Source organism: Cyclopterus lumpus, chromosome 7, assembly GCF_009769545.1.
Source record: "Cyclopterus lumpus isolate fCycLum1 chromosome 7, fCycLum1.pri, whole genome shotgun sequence".
Taxonomy (NCBI): Eukaryota; Metazoa; Chordata; class Actinopteri; order Perciformes; family Cyclopteridae; genus Cyclopterus; species Cyclopterus lumpus.
In genome coordinates, this window is record NC_046972.1 from 6,426,150 (window position 1) to 6,451,301 (window position 25,152).

Below are 25,152 nucleotides of genomic sequence, written 5' to 3' on the forward strand. Positions count from 1 at the left end.
ATGTTCAACACCGGTCATTACACAGATGGACAGAAACATTTCTCTGTCGACGCCTTGTTTACCTTGTTTAGGCCGATTGGTTGGTCTAATGGAATCCATGCATATGGACGATATTTTATTTTTACATTTCTCCTGTAGGTATACATTTGATTGGATGCGTTTGGCCTGAATAACGGTACGTAGGTCAAGATATTAGGTCTTTAAATTTTTTACGATGAAAGATATGCTAGACAATGCACATTTTGGGTTTCTGAATTGAGGATTAGAGTGTAGAATGTGTTTGTTTTTTGTGGTGGTTTTTAAAAATCAAAATTTAATTTTTTGACATTAAACATGCATGGATAGTAGAAGTAGAAACAGCGTGAATGGCGCAGAAACTGAAGAGCTGCAATGTCTGGAAGAGATGTAAAACAAGGGCGCCTGCGCGCGTGTGTAATAGTGGCGGTGTACTGAGCCTCTGGAGAGAAAAAAGGAGGTTAAATCCTCACGAAGAGTCACCATTCTTGAAGCCCTCCAATGCATCTGCAGGTATCCACTATAAATAATGAGCTATAGGCCGATGCCACAAAGGCAGTTTGCAGTTTCCCCGTCTCACACCGCCCACTATTTTTTCTCTCTCTCTCTCTCTCGCTCTCTCTCACACACGCGCACGTGCACAGGCACCGCCACGCACACGCACGTGCACTATAGAGGTGGGAGTGGATGCTCGTGTAGCCGCTGGAAGCCAGGATGGGATAATCATGCGTGTCTGGCTGCGGGCGTTGATGCTGCTGCCGTTGCTGGATCCGGACTGGACTCGGGGCGCAGGGTGGATCTAGTTCCCGACTGGAGCTGTATGGACCTCGTGCCGATGGTATCAAGCATTCACAGAACGACGAGGGCGATGGCCGTGAGAGGAGTCGGTGCAGCTCTTTGAAACGTCCAGGCGAGAGAAATCGACCGTTTTCCGCCGATGGAGGACAGAATTGGCCGGCATTAAAGCGCAGCCCCGGCTTGGAAAAACTTGGAGAGGATACCGAGGCACCCCGGAGAGGATATTGAGGGAGCCCATCGCTTGTTTTCTTTATGTTCTTTTTTAACTGGGATAGAAATAGACACGCACCTGGAAGAACAGCTCACTTTTGCACCGGTAATTAGGACAGGACTGCCTCCTTGGAGCCGCGTCCGACCGACCGACTAACCGTGGTGGTGGAGGTGGAGGTGTGGGGGGAATACTTGGATGGAGAGGGCGCAGTGACGGCTCTGAGAGCGGCTTGCCGTGTGTAGGAGGAGAAGGGGGGTGGTGGGAAGGGGGTCGTTTGGGTGGGGGAGAGACCGGGCAGTTTTTTGAAGGGACAGGGAGCCAGGAGAGGCGCGGCGGCTCCATGAGCGGCTCCTGTCGGGACAGAGCGCCCAGAGCCCAGCCGGAGCGTCTCCAGCGCCGCGGGTAGAAAACCCCCGGGCAAAAGGAACGGCGGCCAGTTTGCAAGTTTTGATGCATATGATCACAACCACCATGATTTTTATGATTCTTGGTGCTTCAGTTGTAATGGTAAGACATCTTCGCCCTCCCTCAGCCACGATACGTTTTTTTTTTTCTTCTTCTTCTAATGTAGGCGAATAATTATTAATCCGATCGTTGCAAATGTGCCATTAAATGTATCACACTTGGGCGAGGAACCACCTCACTGCAAGCCTACCAATGACATGTGGAAGTAGGTTACCCTACCTATAATTTCCTGCTGTCATAAATAAATAATCTAAACCCGTTTTGAGGGAAGAGTCCCCCCTCTTAGAATCGGGAGGATCTGCCGAGGCTATGTCCTCTCCCTTTTCTCTTCGATCCCTGTTGTTGTTGTGTATCTCAGCGATGAAGAGAACGCGTCTCTGTCTGTAGGAATAGCCCGTAGCCCATTGCTTGACATGTCCCAGCTGACTTGCATGCTTCTTTGCAGGCGATAGCCTGTTTAATGGACATGAACGCACTACTGGATCGCTTTCACAACTACATCTTACCGCATCTACGAGGGGAGGATCGCGTCTGTCACTGCAACTGTGGAAGGTAAATGCCATCATTCTCGTCTTCGATATTTGTGGGTAAACACGGCGGTGTGGTGGTATTTTTGGTTGTCGTGTGTGTGTGCGTGTGCTATTTGTGTGTGACTCCAACCGTCAAATTCTTAATTGTCGGAAGAGGCCTCGAAGATTTCTGACGGCGAAGCTCCGCCAAAACCGAGCTGGTACATCAGCCCGTGCGCGGCAGATATTTCCATTGACGTTTTAATATTTGCTCTCACAGACGCGGTTGGTCGCGGTGGTGTGTGTGTGTGTGTGTGTGTGTGTGTGTGTGTGTTTGAACACATTTTTTAAATTAAAATGTCGTGTGGAGCTTATATATACAGAAGGGCTGCGAGGATGTTCTGCTTTGCAGCATACACGAAGGTGTGTGTCGGAGCCATAAATAGGTAATGGACTCTAAGGCCGTTCAAAAACAATCTGAGCATCAAGTGCGCTGCGCGCTTCACGCAGGCCCTCCACGGTGTCCGCGACAACACGAACCTGCTGGCTTCAATACGACCGTATGAGTGGAGTGGTTAGGGGCTGAGGAAGAGCTATGTGTACGGGGCTGAGGGCACTATGCCCGGGCTACCTGCTGTTTGCTTTCTCGGTGAGAGTAGCTTCAAGTGGTGGGGAAAAAAACAGCAGCAAGACACTCATTAATAAATTAATCCGGATTTAATCAGCAGTACTGTGTCTTTTCATAATACAGCAGGCTTTGGCTCTGTGTGGATGATCAGAGAGACACCAGTGGGCCTCTGTTTTTTTTCTTTCCGGTCTCAAGTCAGTGCCTGAGGGTATGGCAACAGTGTTGTCAGCTCGCAAGATTTTAAGTAAGAGTCCTTTCATCCAACAGATTCACACCTTTATTGTCCTCAGGTGTTAGATCCTCTTTGACCCACGTCCTGCAGACAACCTGTTTAGCTAGTGGAGGGGGGGGGGGGGGGGGGGGGGGGGGGGGGCTGGGGGGGGGGGTCACCACTTGTGTTGGTGCAAGCTGAACAGATGCACATTAAAACAAAAACAGCAGTGTTATACTGTGCATACTGCATGTGAGGGGTTGATGTAGTAGCAGTTTCACCAGGCATTAGGAGGCCAGTTCCCTGTGTGTGTGTGTGTGTGTGTGTGTGTGTGTGTGTGTGTGTGTGTGTGTTTTATTTTAGCCTGTAAATTCAGAAGTGGGTCATCATCAGGTGTTCTCTCGGTGTGCCTGTCAGAGAGGGATAATCTGACGGAAAGTTTGGAAAGGCCTCTCGCTTGATGTGATATATACAGACTGGTCAAGGCAAACAAATAAGTTTGGAGCCAGGATTTGTGTGACAAGATGATGTATGAACTGAAAGTCTTATTTTGTCATATCTTGACATATTTTGACAATCATGTCATCCTTGCTACTGCTGAAGGGGGCGTGGTTATGTATGCAATGGGCGATATGTAGTCAATAAAACAAGTTTAGGTAATAATCAGCAGCAATTAAGCACTGATTTCAATATTTATCATTTATATTTGTATTTCTCCAACACAAGTTTTAAGCCAAGGCTCCGGACGGTATGCAGTCCAATCGTTGCCACTTCCTGGTAGTTTCCAGGTGACCCAACCGGTGTCTTTGCCTGACCTGGAAACCCTCCGAAATGAGATGCATGTCATCTGTGTTTTCACACCAACAGCAGAAAGAGTGGGGCGCGTGGATGAATAGCCGACCCGAGCCTGTGGGTTTTTCACTTGCCTGACTCCCCCCAGTTGGACGTGGAGATGTCGTGACGCCCATGGCGCTCACCTTACCAGGCTCGAGGACACGGCCGGGTGTCATTTGGGCTCTGACTTGCTGTAGCTTCTCTGAAAGGCCGAGGAACTGGCTCTGCGGAAGTCAGTTTTCTGTTTTTTCTGGGTGCCCCCTGCGGATTGGTGTCATGCTGTTGTGAGGGGCTGCAGGGTAGTTGTCCTAAGATGATCTAAGTCTTACAGAAAAACTGAATTGCTGTAATTTTTTCACTAGAAAGAGAAGACACAGACACATTGGTAGCAGGGTGCCGGTGAACTCAAGTCAGTTTCATGCAGGCAACATAACACAATCCTTTATTCTTCAGGGCAAAGAAAGAAACCAGGAGAAAGATTTTGGCTTATCTTGACACGTAGCTTTGCTTTTTTATTTTATTTATGGTTTGCCGTTAATGGACCTCAGTGGCTGTCAGGCTCCAGTCAGGAGTTTGATTCCCCGTGTTGCCCCACTACTTCTTCTGTAAGACACTTAAGAAGAGGTTTTTCCTCCACATTCAATACCAAGGGCGGTGGGTGTCTCTGCACTGCACTTCCCAGAGATCATCTGCCAATGGAGGGTTTACTGTTAAAAGAAGTTGCTTTCCTGTAGGGTGAAGATGTTTCACTTCCCCCTCACTTTACCGATCAGACCAGTCAGAAACATCTGGAAACTGTCAAAAAACACTCAGTGCATCTTAGGACTTAAGCATAGCAGCTTTCATTAATTACATGTTATGTTATTCAGAGATAAGCAAAGCAGACATTTATTAAATACGGCATCAGTTCAAACCTGTTATCAATGCGGTGTTCCCAAAGTGTGTGCGCAAAGGTGTCTTACAGCAGTTGAATCTCTCTGCAATCTAACAACCGAACTCTGCTTTTCACTCACAGAGTTTGGTTGTTAGATTGTAAAATCATAGTAAAAGTATAGTCAGTGCTGGACAATATGGCAAAGTGAATGTATATGAATGAATCAGTAGCTGTTGTTATGCAGAGATATATTTAGGGCGTTATCATGCATGTTGTCCCTAAGCTGCATTGCAACAGAGTGATGCCTTCACTATAAACATCCGTTGTCTTTTTCATTTGCATTCTATCAGCGTGACATTTCCATCATTTCCCCCTCTTTCTTGTCCCGTGAGATGTGAACACCTGGTTAGGAGCAATCACACACCCTGTGGATTTGTGGAAAACACAATTAAAATTGGATTCATATTGAGTTCTTTAACGTCTCCAACTTTGAACACATTTAAAGTGACTGTGTAGTAAGAACCCTGTTTGGATCTAGCCCACTTTGACTGAAATAATTGCTTGTTATGAGGTAACTCATGAACTGTACTTGCACACTTGATGCATTTTGGATGATGTATTTGTCTTGGCAAAATGTAGATCATCCAGAAAGGATTTTAATGGGGAGGTATTGCCATAACCTGTTAGGATATTGGAGTAAGTGCCTTTCTTAAAAGCCCCTCAACAGTAGTCTCTGAAGGAGATAGTGGAGTGTTTGCTTATTCGTATTTAAAGAATTTAAAGGCCTTGAGCAAAAGTCTCCTTAAACTTTTTCAGCCGCAGCTGCCCTAAAGTGCAGCCTAGAGACACCCAAGGGTCCTTGAGAGGGCTTCAAGGGAGTTTCCAGCAAAGGGTGGATTAGTGCAATTTGCTTAAAATTCACAAAAGAAAATCCCTGGATATCATCCACATTAGGATGGGTATATATAATATAAAAACACCATATAAACCGTTCTACCACCATAACATACTCAATGGCCTTCACAGTTAACAGATCTCAACCCATTGAATGCCTATGGGAGGATTTGGAGCAACATGTTAACCCAGCACTCTTCACCATCATCATCACACCACCAACTGAGAAGAATGGTGTTCATCAACAGTATATACAATATATGCCGAGCAGCATTGAAACCGTGCTGGTAGCCCAGCAGCTTTTTCCTTTAATTTAACACCCGTCTGTATGTCTATATGTGACGGATAAGAAATGTTAATTTGAATCTTTCATTCATAAGATTATATGTTGGCTAACACTTCCCAATTACCTACCTCTGTCTGTCCCTCTCCCCCCTACCCCCCCAGGCATCATGTCCACTATGTAATCCCATACGATGGGGACCATTCCTTGGTGGACTCGTCAGAGAACTACTTTGTGAGCGACAGTGTGACCAAGCAGGAGATGGACTTGATGCTGGGGCTGCTGCTGGGCTTCTGCATCAGCTGGCTGCTGCTGTGGCTGGACGGAGTCCTACACTGTGCCGTCAGGGCCTGGAGGGCGAGCCGCTACTACGGTAAGGCGGACACATGTCTGCTGCAGACACACATGAATGTAACTCAAACAAGAGCTCAGCAAACCCTAAATTGTCATGAAATCTTAATTTGACAGGTGAACTAACAAAGTATCTATGGTTTAAAAGCAGGATTTGTGTGTCTGTATCTATACGCCATGTATATCTTGTGCTGGCGTTGGCCAGGTTAGCACGGCAATGGCTTTCGCTCTAGTAAATATATTAACAATAGTGGTGGAAATAATGATGATGTAGTCGAACCTCAATGAGAAGACTTAAAGAACGGCAAAATCGCAATTCCCCAAATTCATATTTGTGATCGGGGCATTAGTGGGCAGATAACTTGAAATGTGGACGTTTATGTTGTGTTTATTTAAACAATAAATAATACACTTTAAAAAGAATGATGGATTGGTATTTAAATACTAAAATTATGGAAGGACATTGTAAATAAAAGATCGAAGAATGGGGAAGGATTTAAAAGGGGACACTAACCTTTGCCATGGACTTCAAGAGCTGAAGGGCCCGGAAGGCAAACATAGGTCTCCCATGGTGATGAGGAAAGACTCACCAGAAGGGCCCTAAAAGAGGTTCTCAAGCAGCCATTAGGCTCACTTGAGGCTTAACAAATCCCACAAATAAGGCCGACTTAAAGCCTTAAAATCTATTCTACAACTGACGAGCAGTCTGTGAAAGGTTAGATAATGCGGTCACTCGTCTTGGAGAGCGTGATTAGCCTGGGAGCAGCGATCTGAATTGTAGTCCACTGTAGTGTATTGATATTTCTACTGAAAAAGCCACAAGTGCGTCACCACAATCAAGCTTAGAGAGGACACAAGCAGGGATGACCCTCTCCAGGACTGCAAATGAAGGAACAATGACATTGTCTTTATGCCCTAGTTAAATAAACAATTGCACTGTTTCTATTTGAAGACATATCTGAGATTATGGGCTTTCGGCTTCATGTTTGTTCACTCTCTCTGAGCAGATTATGAATACAATTATTAATAGGAATAGTAGAGGAGCAAGTAGGTGGGATTGTGCCGTTTACATATTTTGTCAAAATTGTTTGGAAATCAGCACTTATTATGAGAGAGACATTGCGAAATGCAAGATATAATATAATACATGGCTTTGTTGAACTTTATAAAAGCCGGTCAGCTTTAATACGCACCAAGGAGAGCATATTAATTCAGAACAATCAGGGACTAAAGATAGATCCTTGGGGGACACCACAAGAGAGTGGAGCCCGTTGACCCCATTAGAAGAAGGGTGTTTTATCAGGCATGGTCTTGCACCACGCCGATTTCAGAGAATTAATTGAAAAATAGTGGTCCACTCCGTCAAAGGCTGAGCTATAAGGTCGAGGAGAACTAAAGTGATTATTTCAGGCACAGTGATTTACTGGAGTAACCACTGGTTGCCTGGCAAACCCACGGTAACAGCGTAATACTTCCAGCACAAAACTACCAACTTCTCAATATTAAAAAAATTCAATGCATGTCCACATTGAATAAATGAGACACAGTGTGTTAAGAAAATAAAGCTTTAAGAGTGCCGGTAGGTGTATTTCAGCCATGCCAGGCCAGCAGTTTCCCCTCACGCTTGCGGGCTCTAACTCCACAGTTAATGCACAGGCATGAGAATGGGATTTCTTCTCATATATAGTTGAGGAAAAAAACTAATACGCACATGTCCCAAAATGTCAAACCTTTCTTTTAATAATCGCACAGCAATCCCATACTTATTATGGAAACCTGTTTTGGTCTTCTTACACGAAGGCTGAGCAAGGCAAAACTTGCATTGAAGATTGGGAGCAGATTGTAGATGTGTTTATCCATTTGAGCTGAAAGAAAATGGATTTTTGTGTGTTGTGTGTTATGTGTAGGCCTTTTTCACAGCAAACATTTTGGCAGTAGGAAAAGCCCAAATTTCACCAATAATACTAACGAGAGCTCTGTTCTGTCCAAGTGTCCCGGTTAGTCAGGACTGGGTTGACTGTGAGCATATACGTACTACCAGGACGCTGAAATTGAAGCAGCTAAATGGAACTCAGCCCTCGTTGATTTCATTATTTACACCTGTGCTTTTTTTCTACTGCGACATGTTGCGCCAAAATTGTATGTAAAAAAACGGCATTTTTTTCCGTTGTCTGAAAGCCCTGCACTCACACAGGTGTTTATAATTGTGCATATGAAATATGTTGTTTTTTTTGGTCTGTATTGTTCACAATGCCGTTGGCACACATTCTGTTTTCTTGAAGCACAGAACCTTCAATTTAAGGCGGCAGTTGCCATTCGAATGCCTAATCGAACCCCTGTACCACACCCTACCAGCACAAACCAGTAGCGTGTCGACAGTGTATTAGTCCGATACTCAACCAAGACAACAGCAACCAAGCCCAGCCAGTCCTGAAAAGAGACCTAATCTGCCTAAAATCACTTGTGCAGGTTTACCACGGGCATGCAGGGCCTTTAATAACTCAACTAACGGTATTACTTTGGCCTCAAGGGTAACTGTGTGTTACGGAAATGTCTGCGTGTCAAGCTCGGCCATTGAGAATACTGGGTCCGCGCGGTGGTTCAGTGTCATACTTTCACATCACAGCGAGAGGGTCCTCGCTTCAACTCTGGTCCCGTAACTCTCTGTATGGAGTTCCAGTACAGTGTGCTCATTGCAAGTTTGCAGGGTGATTTCCTGCTTTAGTCTATGAGAATAAGAAGATAGCATTCATTTACAGCTACTATACGTGATGTGTCACGTATGGATTATATTTCCGGGTTTGTTGAAAGCCCCAAATAGATATAGATATATAAAACGTCTCGGTGTGGATAAGTGCACAGCTTGTCAGTTCACATTCCGCTGAAGCTAACGTGAATTAATGTGCAGCGCTTGATGAAAATGTGTTCTGTCATGAGAATAGCTGGCCAAGCTGTTGTTTTTGGATCGTTTCGGTGTAATAACCAACAAAATATGAAGACATACACACACATCAGTTAGCGAGACCGGGGTTTGAACCGGGCTAAAAAAAATGGTGATTAATAAATGACTTTATCCCACCAGTCGTGAAAGCCACATTCCCAAATACAACCAACTTAAAGTGCGATAGTTGCTCCTTAATTTCCCATCTCCTGTCAGCGCTCTCTCCACGGAAATAACGTTTAAAAATATATATATATCGTCCAATCTCCCCGTGACAGATGAGGGTTGCATGTTATTGAAGTAGGAGAAGAGGAGTGCGCCTGATTTAATGAGACAGAACACGTGGCGTTCGGTTTCGCCGCCATTTGGCCCGCGTGGGCTGAGCAGACAGCGAGCGAAGACGTAAAAGGCTTGCAGCCGAGCAGATATGTGACACACGTGCGAGATCATGACACGGCAGCGTGAAATCCCCCCGTAGTCTGGCGCTCGGCTGAAGAGACGACGCAGAGGGTTCGTCTCTGTGCACTGGCAAGACGTTCGCTGATGAGCTGAGTATTAGCATCCTGGATTACGGCGTTTCAGTTTCTCACGGTCACGCCGGTTTCACAGGCTTTTCCAAATTCGAGGGGGGGGGGGGGAAGCCGCTTACTGGGTTTTTGCATTCTTTTGGCACAAATAAGATAGATGTGAAGATACTGAATATTGCAACACGGCTATTTTAAAAATAGGATTTGGAGCTTGAATATTCTATCTGAGCTCACCGTCGGGGCAGGCCTGCGTTGTGGAGGTGGCCTGGATCCTCAGGATGAAGGATACTGATAAAGAAGGTTATATGTGGCCTGGATACATGGAGCTGCCATGGAAAAGCTTCTCGGGCAGTATGAGGCCATGTTCATTTTATTTGATTACCAATATGTGTTTGGCTTTTTTTAGATATAAAATACCATGTGCTATTTGGATTTCCTTTCTATGTTTTAACGAGCTGCTAAGGGGCTTGAATTGTATGAGCTGTGATCGTTGCGGGCTGCTGCTTCGCTCAGAGGGGTGGAAGGTTCTGCAGCAGCGAGTCCAACAGTGTAAAATGCATCATCAGAAAAACACACCCGGAGAGGAGGGAGCATCATATGCATTAGCAACAGTTATAAAGTGGGGGGGGTATAGGCTGGTTCTGCTTTTGTGCTGGAAGGGAATGCCCCTTTCTTGTGTGTGTGTGTGTGTGTGTGTGACGTTGATGCTAGGTCGAGCTTGTTTAGCCTCCCCAAGATGAGGAGTGAAGGTGAGGCTGACAGAGCGGTGTGTGTGTGTGTGTGTTTGTGTGTGTGTGTGTGTTGGGGGTGCAGGATGGAGATGCTGTCACATCCCCACCCCCACCCCCCACTAACACACACACACACACACACACTCTCCTCCAGAGCTATAAATAGAATGTGGGAGAGAGAGAGCAGCTGGAATGGCAAGTGAGAAACACACACACACACACACATTGATTATCATTGCTCCCCCCCCCCCTCCTAATTCCATCTCTTGCTCCATCCTCTCCACTTATTGAATCTACTCCTGGCCATTTCCTTTACAGCGCTTCCCGCTGCAACTATCTCTTCTTCATCTTATCGTCGATGTCAGAGTCTCTTTAGTGCAAAGACACTGGTGAGAGAGAAACACAAAAACTATCTTTAAAAAAACAATGGAGAAAATGATGACTTGGCATTCAGCATTAAGCCCCCACGCCCCCCTCCCATATCCATCCCCTCTCCTGTAAAAGAGCATACCAATTATGCCGTTCGCCTCCCATTTTCTGCCTCGCATTACCATTTCTGCCGACTCCATCCCAATCCTTTTATTCAAATGAGATAAACCTGTCTTCGTTGCCCCCTCTTCCTTTGGATACCCTTCAGTGCAGTCCTTGTGGACAGCATAGCCATTCACAGCTATAAATAACTCCCCCTCTCTCCCTCCCTCCTCACCTGCCCTCCACCCACCCAACGCCTCACCCCGCTTCCCCAACTCCACCCCTCCTCCTCCTCTCTCTCCTCCTCTAGCAGGGCCATTTGCTTTACTGGGTTTACTGTCTGGGGCTCTCCCCTCATTCTCTCCCTCTCTCTCTACTGTCTCTGTGGCCCTCGCTCCGCCTCGCCAGCTCCAGTTTATAACCCGACAGGCACGAACCATTCCCCTCTTCACGTTACACACCTCTCCTTTGTCGGCTGCTAATTAGACAAAGACAGGCCGGTGCATTCGGCTCCTCGGCCAAAATCTCACCTGTAAATAAAATAAAACTCCCTGTGACTGTAGAGAAGTGACACCCCCGGATACGGTCACACGTGTGCCCAAACACACAAATAAGATCCAGGGCAACACCGCGGTGCACTTGAAGAGATTGATGCCAGTTACCGTTGTCATCCAATACCTCAATGTCCCGTCTCTGTCATTCGGCCCTCACTGCTAAAAGCTCACCTTCACTTCCCCTGAATTGAAAGTTGTCACAGCTAAGCCGGTTGGCGAAAATACCAAATAAACCATAAGCTTTTTCCAGTAACTCACCTTTTAAACCTCAACGCGTCCGATCGTGGGCCATTTCTGGACTTGGTGGAAGATCATTTTTAGGTTTGTTTTAAAATGATAGAATTGTAATTTAGTGTCAGCTGAAACTGAGCATGAGAGAAAAAGAAGAAAAAAAGGCATCGGAGACGGACAAAATCACAAGACAGTATATTGTTTTTTAGATAGAAAGCCAATATCAGCATAGTCCTCGAGTCATCCGGCATTACTGGAGAAAAGGAATGAAAGAGGCGCTTATAGACTCATTTTCATCAACGTCCAAAAAGGACAGTTCCCAGCACGGAGATCAGCCCTCTGTGCCGCTTGTTGTTGTTGTGTCCTCTAACTGGATTTGGAGCCTGAAAACCAGGCTAAGAGGGATTTTACACAATTGTGTGTCTTGGACTCACGAAACGTGTCCGTCTGGCTGAGTCGTCCTCGAAAGCCTGCATAGCAACAAGACACGCGAGACGACGTCGCCTCACAGTAACCACGCGCGTATACTCTGACGTCGCACTTTGTGAGTAAAGAAGGGGAGCAGAGAAGGAAGTAATCAATATTGGGACTGCGACATGCGATTATCACTTCGATACTCGCTTTGCGTTGCAACACTGATGCAGAGGCGCGTGCTGCTTCTCCTGCGAGCATCTTGAACTCTGAAGTGTTCGACTCTCTGGCAGTTCACAGTTTTAGCAATTTGTATTGGTTCATCATTGGACATTTTGTGCATTTTTTTCCCCTGGTATAGCCTAGACCTATAGTAATATTAGGACACATTAACTAGGATGTAATCAGATCTCCCCCAGTTCAAGTCTGCGTGGGACCTTGGTGGCACCCCCCCTTCATGCTTCCTATCTGTCTCTGTCGCTCGTGAAGGCAAATTGCCAAAGAATCATCTTAAAAAGTGCTTGGACTCACTTTGGTACACATTGTTCAAGGCCGTATGCCTTCTACAGTGTGTGTTTCATCGTTTTGTGTGTGTGTGTGTGTGATGATGAAAAACAATTGCATCAGCTGCTTATAATTGATTGAGATTGATCAAATACATCGGCAACAACTTTGCTTCAAAGTTACCCGCCCGCTCATAAGGCTTCAATAAATGCATTTTTTCTTGATGATGGAATATTCTTTAGGCACATGGATGTTATATTGTATGTAACACATATGTAACTTAGTTGTTACCCTGTGAAAAACTCAAGGTACCGGCTTCCAACAGTTGACTAATTGAAGGCGCACATCCATCAGCGGGTTATTGCATCCATCGGATGTGGATGCAGACCAGCATGTCTAGTGTTTGAGAAAAGGACAATTTCACCGATTGGTCACACACTTTAACGCCTGCCTCCTCTGACCGTCCTGTTGCCTCTCATCTCTTCTCTCCAGATACACCGTCCTGGTCATGGCTGCCCCAGTTCTGCAATCTTCGAGACCTCCGTCGCCGAGCCCAGCTCAGACAGCTGGAAGACTCCAGCGGCAACATGGTCCACATCAAGCAGAAGCTCTACCACAACGGCCACCCTAGTCCCCGCCACCTCTGACTCTAAAACACAAAATAATGATAAAAGAAAATACCCTAGACCCCCTTCCTCCTCTCCAAAACCCCTTATCTCTTCCCAAACTGCCCCCTGGCCAACTGTTGCCTCAGAGACCCTGGAAAACTGCCCTCCCACTATTCATAACATGGCTCCCTTAGACCCCCATGACAGGACTTTCGTATGACTAAACTAAACACTGTCGGCACTTAAAAAAAAGAGAGAAAGAAAATCCCAAAAATGGAGCAAGATGACAATTATTTGTTGCCACTGAAATCTTGTCTTATGTCCATGTCCACCATTGTGGGAGGAGGAAGAAGAAGAAAAAAAACATTTTTAAGGGTGTTTTTTTTTCTGTATAGAGACATTTTCTGTGTTCATTGTTAAACTTGGCATGCTCTTTTAGAACAGGGTAAGATGTGGGCAGCGTATGGAACGGGGAGGCAAGACAGGTGTCATGAAATCTTTTTCTTTTTCTTTTTCACTATCGGGTGGGAGTGGGACTTTGTTGGCGTGGGGAGGGGCGAACTAGACTGGTGGGTGGGCGGGTTTTTGTGATAGTTAGATAGCTGCTTCTGTAAATAGTTATAAATACAGGCAAAAGGGATTTAACAGTCTTTTAAAAAAAAAAGGGGGTGCGTGGGGGGGATTTTTTGTGTGAGTCGTTTGTCAATAGAAAACCTAACGATGGGACTGTGTGGTTAGATCTGTAGGGATGGAACGGGAAGACGAGTCTGTTTGGAAACTGGATGTGAAACCATGTGATTTCTGCAAAAAAAACACAGATTAATTAGCTTTGTTACTTAGTGAATTAAATGAATGTATTAATTTTTCCTGTAAATATGTGAGGGGGAGGGGAGCGTGTGCGGTTGTGGTCGGGGGTTCTCTTTGCTATATTATAATTAATTTAGTCGACACGGGAGGAGAAATAAATGCCAGCCAAGATGAGTTCACACACACACATACACACGCACACACACACACACACACACACACACACACACACACACACACACACAGCCCCTCCATCTTCCCCACACTGTGCTCAACAGCACAGTTCAATTTTCTTTATCCAATTCCCCCTCACTTATCAGGAGCAACCAGCCTATCAGCAGAGGGAACCCTCAAACCACCCCGCCACCACCCCCTCCTCCTCATCCTCGTCCTCTCTGTCCAGACATTGCTGTTGTGAGGATGAAATGTCTGTTTTATTAAAAGTGCCATTGGAGCACAACAGTGACCTCTGATGTTTGATTGTGTCTCTCCAATCATGTGAGCGAAGACGAGAACGCGTTCTCATACTGAGGGGTTATTCCAGAGCGCCGACAACAGACAGATTATGCAGAGAGGTCCTGTTGACAACTTCAGTCGGGTTTGTTAGGATTCTAATAGCGCTGACTAACAACACTTCTGAAATGACTAACAATGCCAACGACATGCTGGTGCGACGGAGTGAAGCCCTCCACTGTTATCCACCGCCACAATGCGACACGTTCCAGTGACACTGAGGGTATTTACGAGGACATTTCCACCTTCATTGGGTATCCTTTGGCATTATCCTCAAAAATAAATAATAAAATCCTCTAAAATATAAAAGCCCAGCTGAAGCTAACGCTAACTTTCATTATTGATGTTTCTCTGAAGTATCTTATAAAAGTTATGATCTAATCTACAATATGTGCATAAAACTTGAGTTGACATCTTTAAACGGTTCGTACTGTCCGTATGTTCAAATTACAGCGATATACAACCTCACATCTGAGAAGCAGTGAATGTTTAATAAATTACTTCCTCTGCGATTATTTGCTTGGCAACATTTTCTATTTTTGCACGTGCGCGGGATAAGGTCACACAGTCTCTAAAGCACCGTGTTTGTAAAACATCTGTATGGCAGCAGTTGGAGACAAAAACAAGCCTGATAGAAAGTGGGGTTATAAACGCTGGGTTTACTGTGTGGCTTTGTCAGACCGAGAGAAAATAAATATTCAATCTACATTTAAATTATAGTCTGGCAGAACCCAGTCATTCTATGAAAGGTGAAACAAATATCTGTCAAGGGCAGGTCTCAACTGCTCTGTGACAAGGAGGAAATGTCCCGAACGAACGTTTTCGCAGACACGCTATTGAACTCTTGCCAGTGTCGGTCAGCATACATGCACGAACATCCTGTTCAGAGGGCACATTTTCTAAATGTCACCCAGCCACAGACTTTGCAAATGGCAACGACGACCAGACATAAAAAAAAGAAAAGCGGAATGAGACGGTCCACAAGTGCTTTAATTCAGACTCTTGCAAACCTACAGGCCGTAATCAAATGATTACCTTGTTGGCAGTCACAGTACTTGGGTTACACACATATTGGTAGAAGAGTAGACAGAATTTGAGGTTAAATGTTTAGAGTGTTTAAAAATTACAATAACTCGTCTTTCACATTCGCCTTTCATCGAAGTTTTCAAGTGATCATTTCGTTGGACCGGGCTTGGCTGGTGCTTTGTCATCTGCGCTCTGTTTCTTTGAGAGAGGCTTCTCAGTTGGACCGGGCTCAGCCCCTTCGGTCCCGGGAGTCTGGGAGTCCGCAGACTTCTCTGTAGTTGGACTCTCTAGTTTCTCAGACTGTTCCGACGCGACGGCGTCTGCATCGACCTTGGTTTCTATGGTGACCTCGGCTTCCATGGAAACCTCTGCTGGTGTGACCTCGGCTTCCATGGAAACCTCTGCTGGTGTGACCTCTGCTGGTGTGACCTCTGCTTCCATGGAAACCTCTGCTGGTGTGACTTTGGCTTCCATGGAAACCTCTGCTGGTGTGACTTTGGCTTCCATGGAAACCTCTGCTGGTGTGACCTCGGCCTCCATGGAAACCTCTGTTGGTGTGACCTCTGCTTCCATGGAAACCTCTGCTGGTGTGACTTTGGCTTCTATGGAAACCTCTGCTGGTGTGACCTCGGCCTCCATGGAAACCTCTGTTGGTGTGACCTCTGCTTCCATGGAAACCTCTGTTGGTGTGACCTCGGCCTCCATGGAAACCTCTGCTGGTGTGACCTCGGCCTCCATGGAAACCTCTGTTGGTGTGACCTCGGCCTCCATGGAAACCTCTGTTGGTGTGACTTTGGCTTCCATGGAAACCTCTGCTGGTGTGACTTCGGCCTCCATGGAAACCTCTGTTGGTGTGACCTCGGCCTCCATGGAAACCTCTGTTGGTGTGACTTTGGCTTCCATGGAAACCTCTGCTGGTGTGACCTCGGCCTCCATGGAAACCTCTGTTGGTGTGACTTTGGCTTCCATGGAAACCTCTGCTGGTGTGACCTTGGCTTCCTTAGCAGCAACCTCTGTAGTCAAAGTCTGACCCTCTGCGACAAACTCATTGACAGTAGTCTGAGGCTCCTTGACTTCCTCCGAAACCGTGGCTTCCGTTTCAATGGCAGGCTCTGTTGAGATGTCTTCAGCAACCTTGGCAGCGGTCTCGGTCATCGCGGGTTCGACCTCCTTAACGACCTCTGTGGCAATATTCTCTGACCTGTTGACCACATCCGTCACTTTCACTTCAAGCTCTTTAGTAACCTCGGATGCAGTTTCCGCTACAACCTCAATCGGGTCCTTGGCAACGTCACTTCCAATCGCTTCAGTCTCCTTCGTGACTACTGCCCCGATCTCCTCGGTGATGGTCACTACAGCATCGGCCACCTTGGCCACATCAGTTGCTATTGCCTCAGCCTCTTTGGCAATGTTTGCCAGGGACTCAGACACTTCAGCTACATTGTTTGCAATTTCCTCTGCAACCTTTACAGCATCCGTTGCCAATTCCTCTGCAGCCTTTATGGCTTCTACGGCCTCAGGCTCCTGGACAACGTTAGAGACAACAGCATCCAATTCCTTCTCCAGAGCGACAGCAGAGACGGTCATTTCCGAGTGTGCTACGACATCATTTTCCTCCTTGACTACTTCAATGGCCTCCGCCTGTTGCACAGCGACATCAGCAGTTGGCTCTTCCTTACTCTCAGCAGCAATCACAGCACCCTCGGCCTCTTTAACCTCAGTGACTATATCCGTCACCTCGGGAACAAGGATCTCAGTAGCTACGGCTGTGCCAAGGACCTCCTCCGTCAGGTCCTTGATGGCCTCAGCCTCCTGCACCAACGGGGCAGCAGCAGCCGTGTCAACAATGGTTTCAACCGTTTCAATCGAGACAGGAGCTCCCGCAGTTGTCGCGGCCACAGCTTCACTGTCTTTAACCAAAGTGGCTGCCTCTTTGAGGATAGCATCTGCCTCCACCTCTATAGGTAGGGCGGCTGCTTCTGCCAGGGCCGAGTTGCTCATAAGCCCCAGAAGTGGAAGGACTTGTTGTGCCGTCGGGGTTGCATCTTCGGGCTGTGCAAGGGAAGCCGCTTCCTGGGCCGCAAGCCCTGCAGCCATTTCCCTCGGGAGGAGTACGCCGACCTTCCCGGCCCCCTCACCTGCTTCCATCATCAGCCAGTCCATTTTCTGCGCATGCTGCTTGACGGCATCATCGACCCTTGAGTCAATCATCGCTTCGGTCAAAACTCCATCTTCGGAAGAGTATGCAGCAGCCTTTCCGAGAATATAGGGAAATTAAATTTAAAATGTTTTTTTTTTTTTATTGATGCAGATTCATATTTTGTGTCAACGGGCTGTTCAACTCACCTGCCAGGCAACACCAAGTTTGGAGATTTCCCGACCGGACATGCCTTCTGCTCGCTTTGCGATGTCTGAACACTTCTGGCCGTAGTCGAACTGAGCCAACTTCAACCTCCTGTTGAGTTAAAGCACAAGAGGTTTGCAGGGTAAGTGAACCTTGAGCTTAAACTCGCTTCTCGTCATTGATCATCTATTTCAACTGGTGTGCTGCACTTCCTGAGGACTTAAAACACCTTTTCACGAAAGCAATAAGTAAAGAACCAGATACCACTTTGTTTTCTGAATACATTCGAGACTATTATGCAACTGGAGCTAGCAGGTCAACCTTTTGGGACCCGAGCTTTCATCTGCGCTAGTAAATCACCTCTGCCACGGAGCTGAGGTTTGAAAATTGAAATACAAATAAGTGGACTCACTGTCTCCCTGTAGTGGCAGGACCCAGCACAAATTTGTCGAAATACATGCGCACCAATCTTTCCCTCTCGTCCAGACCAGGTAGCGCAAAGTTCACAATCTCATCAATGCGGTCGTTGATGGCCCAGTCGAACTGCTCAGGCTGGTTACTGGCAAGCACCAGCATGAACCTGAGGAGAGAGGGTGAGACTACTTAGACCCGGCCAGTGGCCTTTTCAGTCATGGCTGATGACCTTTTCATGCCCAGCCATGCACAGTGAATAGCGTTAAGACACCGACTTGTTGCTCTGCTCCCCGGTGCGGTAGAGGAATGCATTCAGGGTGGCTCTGAGGTCCTCGCTGATTTTCTCCTGCAATGCAAAAATCATGACTCATGAATATGTGATTCAAATGCAGGGCATCATCACCATGCATATGGCACTGCGGCTGAACTCACTGTGGATCGCTTACGCAGGAACGCATCAGCTTCATCTACGAACAGCAAGACGCTGCGGAGAATCAGAGGACATCAAAGAGAATGTGCTTTTAAAAAAACGCCTTTTTTCTTTTTCTTTCTTTAAAGGCCTTTAATGATAATTAGCCGGTAGAATAACAGCAGCCGAGCATGCACTTTAACACGGCATACAGTCCGCACTTGTAAACTATCACGGTCAACATTCAACGGCTGATGCACATTCTCGGACCGATTCATTGAGTGTTAATGGAGCAAATGAAAGAGCCCCACCCTCGCCTGCTGGTGCTGGCCCAGTCGAACACCTTGTGCATGGCAGTGACTCCATCGCGCCCCAGGGGTGCCACGTCGCCACCTGTCATGATGGCATAGTCCATCCCTGAATGGAGAGCCAGTTTCTGGAAGGCAATGGAAAGAGCTTTGTTCAAAACGGAAGACAGGAGGGGCAAACATTTTAAAAAATAGACCGGTCTTAAAAATATCAAGTGACAGCCGGAAGATATACTGTTTAAAAACTGGACTGAATCTCTAATGCATGAAAGAACAGTATCAAAAAACAAAAAGAAGAAGAAAATTTAAAAAAAAGGTGTTTGACCCGGCCGTACCTTGGCGAAGAGTGTTTTTCCAGTTCCGGGGGGTCCGTACATCAGGATGTTTCTGTACAAGCCTTTGTTCTGCCGGGTGTTCCGAGTGGCGATGGCAACGTCCCTCACACGCCCCTCCAAAGCTGCCTTCGTGACCCACCGCAAAATGACAGCACTCAGCATTTTTTTTCTTTACAAAGTCATAAAAAGAGTAGATATCCATGCGACAAAAAGCCACGCAGAGTAAATGACTCACACTGAGCACCACGCCCTCCAAGGCGTCCTGCGGCCTGCTTCTCAGACGCTTGGTCGTCTAAAAATGTGGAGAACAGAGGGACTTGTTTTATTTTAGCACAAATCCTTTTAGAGGTTAACCGGTCGGAAACCTTATAAATGGAATTTCTAATTATCATTTAACACTTCATTATCTGTGAGTGACTCTTCTACTCGGCTTAAAACAAATTAAAATGTTCAGTTTTCTGAACATGTGAGAAATAACCAAAAAGAAATAACTTGCATCATTCAGCACACATCCGACCCGCTGTTATCTTAGTGATTGTTCTCGTTCATTTTACACACTCCATTCGTTCACTTCCAAGTTTTTTGCTAATTTTTCACATTATCCTCTAGAATTCTCCCACATTTATCTTATTGGGCAGGATTAGCTGGATAAACAAAATCCACTGAAATTAATTTGATGCACTTGCAGCTGTTACGGACTAATGTCAAAAATCTCATTGACAACAAGACTCTGGGCATTTCACTGTTATTTAGGAGCAGTGGTTTTTAAAAAAAAATATATATATATAATATCAAATAATCCATATGTAGAAGGCATTTATTTACGTCTAAAAAGCTGCCTCTTTAAAATATACTGTTGACACACATCTTGCGTGCATCCCATTCATTGTGCGGAGGACCACATCCACACAATGAATGGTTAAAAACGTGAAACTGGGATGTAGTTCCACCTTTATCGGGTGTTTGATGGCCTCAGCGACGGTTATCCTGGAGGTCTCTCGGACCAGCGAGGGTCTGCCCAGGCGAGCCTCTATGTATCTCCCGGCCACCGCCGTGGCATTCCTGGCCGTATACACCCCTGCTGCCAACAGGGTCAACCCAGCAACCTGTGGGAGGGACACGAAGGCAAACGTCTTCAAAACGCACTGTACAGCATATCAAAGCGGGAGCGCCGCTGCTTCCCATAATTCTCCACGGTCCTTCTGTGGTGTAAATGTGACCAAAGCGTGACAGGTCTGACATGGATTTACCGTGGCGGTGAGTTTGTCCCAGTCGGAGACGAAGGCCCTGAATCCCTCCCCGAACACCGCTCCGGCCGTCCTGCCAGGAACAGAACACAATTATCACGCCGGCTGCCTCCGCTGTGGCAACCGCACTCGCCTGCTCGCCCTCTGGGATCTTACTCTTACAGCTAGGAGATAACGTGCCAGTCACTCTGAGGATTAAGGAAAGTGAAAAGTAATTTCGCCCCCTCACGTTATAGATTCCAGGACAGTTTGTCTGTGTTCGGCAGCCTTCAGGCGGATCTGCTCCCGGATGAGGTCGGCGTTCTCTCTCTCCACCTGGGCGCGGGCTTTGGCCTCCGCTTCAACGCGAATCAGGTCGTTCTTGCGTCTCAGCTCCATTTCATGTTCGATGGTAGCTGGAGGGGGGTGGGGGAGAGAAAAAAAAGGCAGATATTAATAACTATATGCTTGTTATGACCACTTCTGGCAGGGCTGAGAATTTGACCTACTTAAATCAGTGCGGTTCAACTGAACCACTGTGTCAGAACTAGATTGAACTGATTTAAAAAGACACAGCTCTTTTGAACTACTTCTCTAATGGAAACCCTTCGCATTTTGCACGGATGGGGCTGTTAATATAGGATATCCATCAGTTTTAAGATAATGGCATTTTCTAACTTGGGACATCAATATTTTGATAAAGACTGCAAACATATCTACTGACTTACTGGCAAGTATTGTTTGTTAATGTCTTATATGAGCCGTTTCATAGTTTATCGTCTCATATTCTGTTCTGTCTGCTCCTGTTGTTTTATTAATTTTTTATTTCTGGCCACGCGGACACAGCTGTGAACAACGACACAGACGTATCATTATTTAATTATGTTATTTGAAAAATGTGTTGGCAAACAGTTGCCTTTTTACATATCCTGCAGACTCTATACTCTAATATTTACTCTCCTTTTAGTTTGGTTTGGGACTCGGACAACTCATCGGTCTCTTTAGCAGCTAAATGTCAACTATCAGCACCAGCTAGTCACCGACTTAATCTGTCTGAGCTGTGCAGTGCTGTACAGTTTACTGGAGCGGCTTTCTGTGGCTGGTAATGAGCAATGGGAGTTAACCAAAGCAGTAACGGCATGGGCTGAAAAAACCCAAAACAATGAGCTAAATGAGCATAAAAGCTCTTCAGAGCTGAGTGATAATTCTCTGTTGGTTCTTCAGTCGGATCTACATTTTATTTAAAGAACTCTTTGACTCAATGCAAATGTCTATTGAAGATCTAATTCATGATCACAACACACTTAGCATCTTAAAACTGGTTTGTGTAGCTTCCTTACAACACACAGAGTACAGGCCCACGGGAGTCGTTAGTGAGCCACAAATCTCACAGTGAGCTCAGTCATCAGTACTGATCGACAACCTTATTGACACCTGCAGACACATTATGGTCATTATTTGCTTTGGAGCAGTACAAATCCCACGTATTGGATTTGTAATAAAAGGAGTTCTTACATGGCATTATGAATGAATGATGTATAAATGAAAGCGAGCGTTTGGTTTTTATCTTTTACCCTTTCTCATGGACTCTTGCTTCACAACCGAGTCTTCTTGTTTGCGAAGGTTCTCTTCGTTGAGAAATTGCTGTAGATACAAACAAACGTATGATAAATGCTCCATTCAGGTGTTTACTTCAAGTGTCCATTTAAATTTTAAAAAATTAAAAGTCTTACCTGTTGCCTGAGCTGATCATCATATCTCTGTCTGGCAAGTTTGTCTTGAAATTGTGCCCTCTGGAGGAGATACAGAAAAATAAGGAATTACCTTTGCAGGTAAACTATTGTAGGCAGAACACGTGTTTTAATATCAGAAGAGCCTGTTGTATGTGTGTGTGTGTGTGTGTGTGTGTGTGTGTGTGTGTGTGTGTGTGTGTGTGTGTGCGTATAAAGTGTTGATTCCATACCGCCTGGTTTTGCTTTGTCTCCTCTGCCAGCGTTTTGCGTCTCTCCTCGCCCTGCAGGTGGATCTGCTCTCCCTTCAGCTGCTCCACGGCCGCTTCATATTCCTGTTGGAGAGATTGGTCTGTGTCATGGATTCAGAGGTGACCCCTGGACCGACCACACAATCACACCAAGAGGGACTTTTGAAGGCACCTACTTTCACTTTACTCTCATGCTCCAGCTGAACGGTCTGCTCCTGCATACGAGCCAGCCCCAACGCTTCTTTGGCATGTCCTTAAAAAATGTCATTTTGAAAAAGATAAATAAATAGAACAGAGTGGTGCTGCTTTATTCATTCAAATATTTGAAATCGTAATCACAGACACAATAGAGTTACACTTTTTGGGTGTAACATGCTTTAAACTTTGCTTGACTGACTGGTTTAAACCCCCCACACACACACACACACACACACACACACACACACACACACACACACACACACACACACACACACACACACACACACACACACACACACACACACACACACACACACACACACACACACACACACACACACACACACACACACACACACACACACACACACACACACACACACACACACACACACACACACACACACACACACACACACACACACACACACACACGCACACACACACACACACACACACACACACACACACACACACACACACACACACACACGAGGGGCGTGTGACGTATGGGACAGGTGACGCGGCTGAGCTCGCGAGGGGGACACTTTGTGCCATCTGTGCTCACTGACACGCCCACCAAACCGCCGTAATTTTGGGAAGACTGCGTGGAGGTCAAATAGCTTTGCACGCGCACTTGTAGCAACCGTGTGCAACTTAGTAATTCAACAGCCCGATGTGTTGCTTTCTCCCGTCGGACGAGACGAAACGACACCGTGTTCTGACTCACATGACGGCACATTACATAGGAGTATTGCTCCTTTAAAATGTCGAATATATAGAAATATATATTGTGCTGCTAAATGTGATGGGTGCCGAATGAAAGAAAATGTTACACCGTTTCACAGTCACACAACACGATATTAAAAAGCTGCACATTTGCTAGTTGAAAACGTTAACAGCTAGAAATGTGCGAGGGACTCTCCTCCGAAAAGAACAGGACGTACCCGCGTGAGAAAGTGACCAAAACAAACTGTAACAACAGGGATATAATGAAAACCTTTTAAACAATATATTATAACAAACAATAATACAAAATAGTACGCACGTGATTTGTCGAGGTCCTTTGCAGCTTTTGCAGCTCTCTCCAGCCCCGTCGGGTCAAAGTTACTCCACTTGTCCCCGGGTTTGTCTCCCCCCGAGCCGCCGCCTCCCGGTGCACCCCCGGCCCCTTCAGCACCAGCCGCTGTCTGCTCCTCCACCGGCGGAGCCCCGGAGCCCCAGCCCCAGCCGAAGAGCCACGACATTCTGCTTCGGTAGCGTTCAAGCAACAGGCTGCACTTTGTTTCAAAGTCTCCGCTCCTGTGGTCGAGCTGAGCCCGTGCTTAGTCTTCTTCTTCGTGTTGTTTAATGGAGGGTGGCAACTACCGTCAATGGTCCGTTACCGCCACCTACTATACTGGAGTGTGAGTTCCTTTAAGACTAGGAGGAGGAGAAAGCCAGCTTCCCTCAACAACCAGGCTTTATATTCTCCTTACTCGATGCTAAATACATTCTTAAGATTCAATACTCCATCACCACAACTCTTTATTTAGCTTTCTTTAGCTTTTAGGTTTGCACTTTCTTCTGGCAGAGAACATGATCATCCTCTAAGCCACATTCACACAGACCTGATGAATGTTTTCACATAAACTGCATGTTTTTTTTAAAAATTTAATCTAGTGTGCCCCTTACCTCAGCCTTGATCTGGTTGTGTTTGCTCTCTGGAGTTTCTTTTCATATTGTTTTCATTCCAAGACCAGAGTCGAGACACCAAGAAATGTCCGGCCACAGCTGATGAATATGAACAGTCCTCCTGCAACATTTTATATAAAGTGAAACGGAAGGAGGGAGGATTCATTTATGTAAAGATGGTTGCACAAAATTACGTGTTTATTTGTGTGATTGATATAGATTCAATCCAATTCAGTTTTTATTTTGTATAGCCCAAAATCACAAATGTATATAACATATGGATGGGGTCAAGGACATGTTGAGTAACAATGTGCTGATGTAAAGTTTGGCACAAGATCTAAAGCACTTCACTAAGATGGGCTGAACAATTACATATTGAGAAAGAGAATACCTAAATTAGAAAAAAATGTACAGCATAACATTCAGAAAAGGGTTACAACTAATTATGTTAACTAAGATCAAACGAGAACAATTGTGAAATATGGGCATTGTAAAGTTTAAAAAACATTATGATCATAAATCTCTTTAAAATAATCGTACCTGCATAGCAATGCATGTTTGTTTTCTTTTTATTATTATGGATATGTAACTAACCCTCGTCTACAGCAATGAGGGTTGCAAAAGAGGCTCTTACACATGGTGCCTTCAGGTGCTGTCGGATATATATGACACTCGCATACGAACTGTACATTTAGGACCCAATAAAGTAAAACGTGTGCTTTTTTTATACAGCAATATGACCAGTCCCATAATCCTGCTGGCGGCTCATTGTAGTCTCTAGCACACAACGACAACAACAATCTGCGTGCACGTTTGGGATCTGGAATTGCTGGATGAAAAAGCTGGGTGGGAGCTCGTGAAGG

At 45.8% G+C, this 25,152-nt stretch overlaps 2 protein-coding genes across 2 annotated transcripts; one reads left to right on the top strand and one right to left on the bottom strand.

Annotated features, from left to right (window-relative positions):
- The first annotated feature begins 1,474 nt into the window (after positions 1-1,474).
- tmem240a (transmembrane protein 240a) lies at positions 1,475-13,090 on the top strand. The gene is made up of 4 exons (XM_034538341.1): positions 1,475-1,531; positions 1,935-2,041; positions 5,887-6,095; positions 12,936-13,090. The coding sequence occupies exons 1-4, from the start codon at positions 1,475-1,477 to the stop codon at positions 13,088-13,090; spliced, it is 528 nt and encodes a 175-aa protein (XP_034394232.1).
- A 2,253-nt stretch (positions 13,091-15,343) lies between these two features.
- LOC117734170 (nucleolar protein dao-5-like) lies at positions 15,344-23,964 on the bottom strand. The gene is made up of 16 exons (XM_034538329.1): positions 23,664-23,964; positions 22,591-22,667; positions 22,397-22,498; positions 22,167-22,226; positions 22,008-22,077; positions 20,684-20,849; positions 20,458-20,527; positions 20,158-20,313; positions 19,443-19,499; positions 19,208-19,333; positions 18,876-19,000; positions 18,588-18,639; positions 18,431-18,501; positions 18,154-18,321; positions 17,744-17,852; positions 15,344-17,650 (listed from the first exon to the last, which is right to left on the bottom strand). The coding sequence occupies exons 1-16, from the start codon at positions 23,860-23,862 to the stop codon at positions 15,545-15,547; spliced, it is 3,714 nt and encodes a 1,237-aa protein (XP_034394220.1). The 5' UTR covers positions 23,863-23,964; the 3' UTR covers positions 15,344-15,544.
- Positions 23,965-25,152: the final 1,188 nt, after the last annotated feature.

What these genes read in the sequence shown, in the direction of transcription:
- tmem240a (XM_034538341.1), top strand. Translation starts at nt 1,475, where the DNA reads ATGCATATGATCACAACCACCATGATTTTTATGATTCTTGGTGCTTCA. An exon ending in TTGGTGCTTCAGTTGTAATG is followed by an intron (nt 1,532 to 1,934) that starts GTAAGACATCTT and finishes GCTTCTTTGCAG; the next exon opens with GCGATAGCCTGTTTAATGGA. An exon ending in TGTCACTGCAACTGTGGAAG is followed by an intron (nt 2,042 to 5,886) that starts GTAAATGCCATC and finishes CTACCCCCCCAG; the next exon opens with GCATCATGTCCACTATGTAA.
- LOC117734170 (XM_034538329.1), bottom strand. Translation starts at nt 23,862, where the DNA reads ATGTCGTGGCTCTTCGGCTGGGGCTGGGGCTCCGGGGCTCCGCCGGTG. An exon ending in AGACAAAGCAAAACCAGGCG is followed by an intron (nt 22,227 to 22,396) that starts GTATGGAATCAA and finishes TATCTCCTCCAG; the next exon opens with AGGGCACAATTTCAAGACAA. An exon ending in ACTGTCCTGGAATCTATAAC is followed by an intron (nt 20,528 to 20,683) that starts GTGAGGGGGCGA and finishes TGTTCCTGGCAG; the next exon opens with GACGGCCGGAGCGGTGTTCG.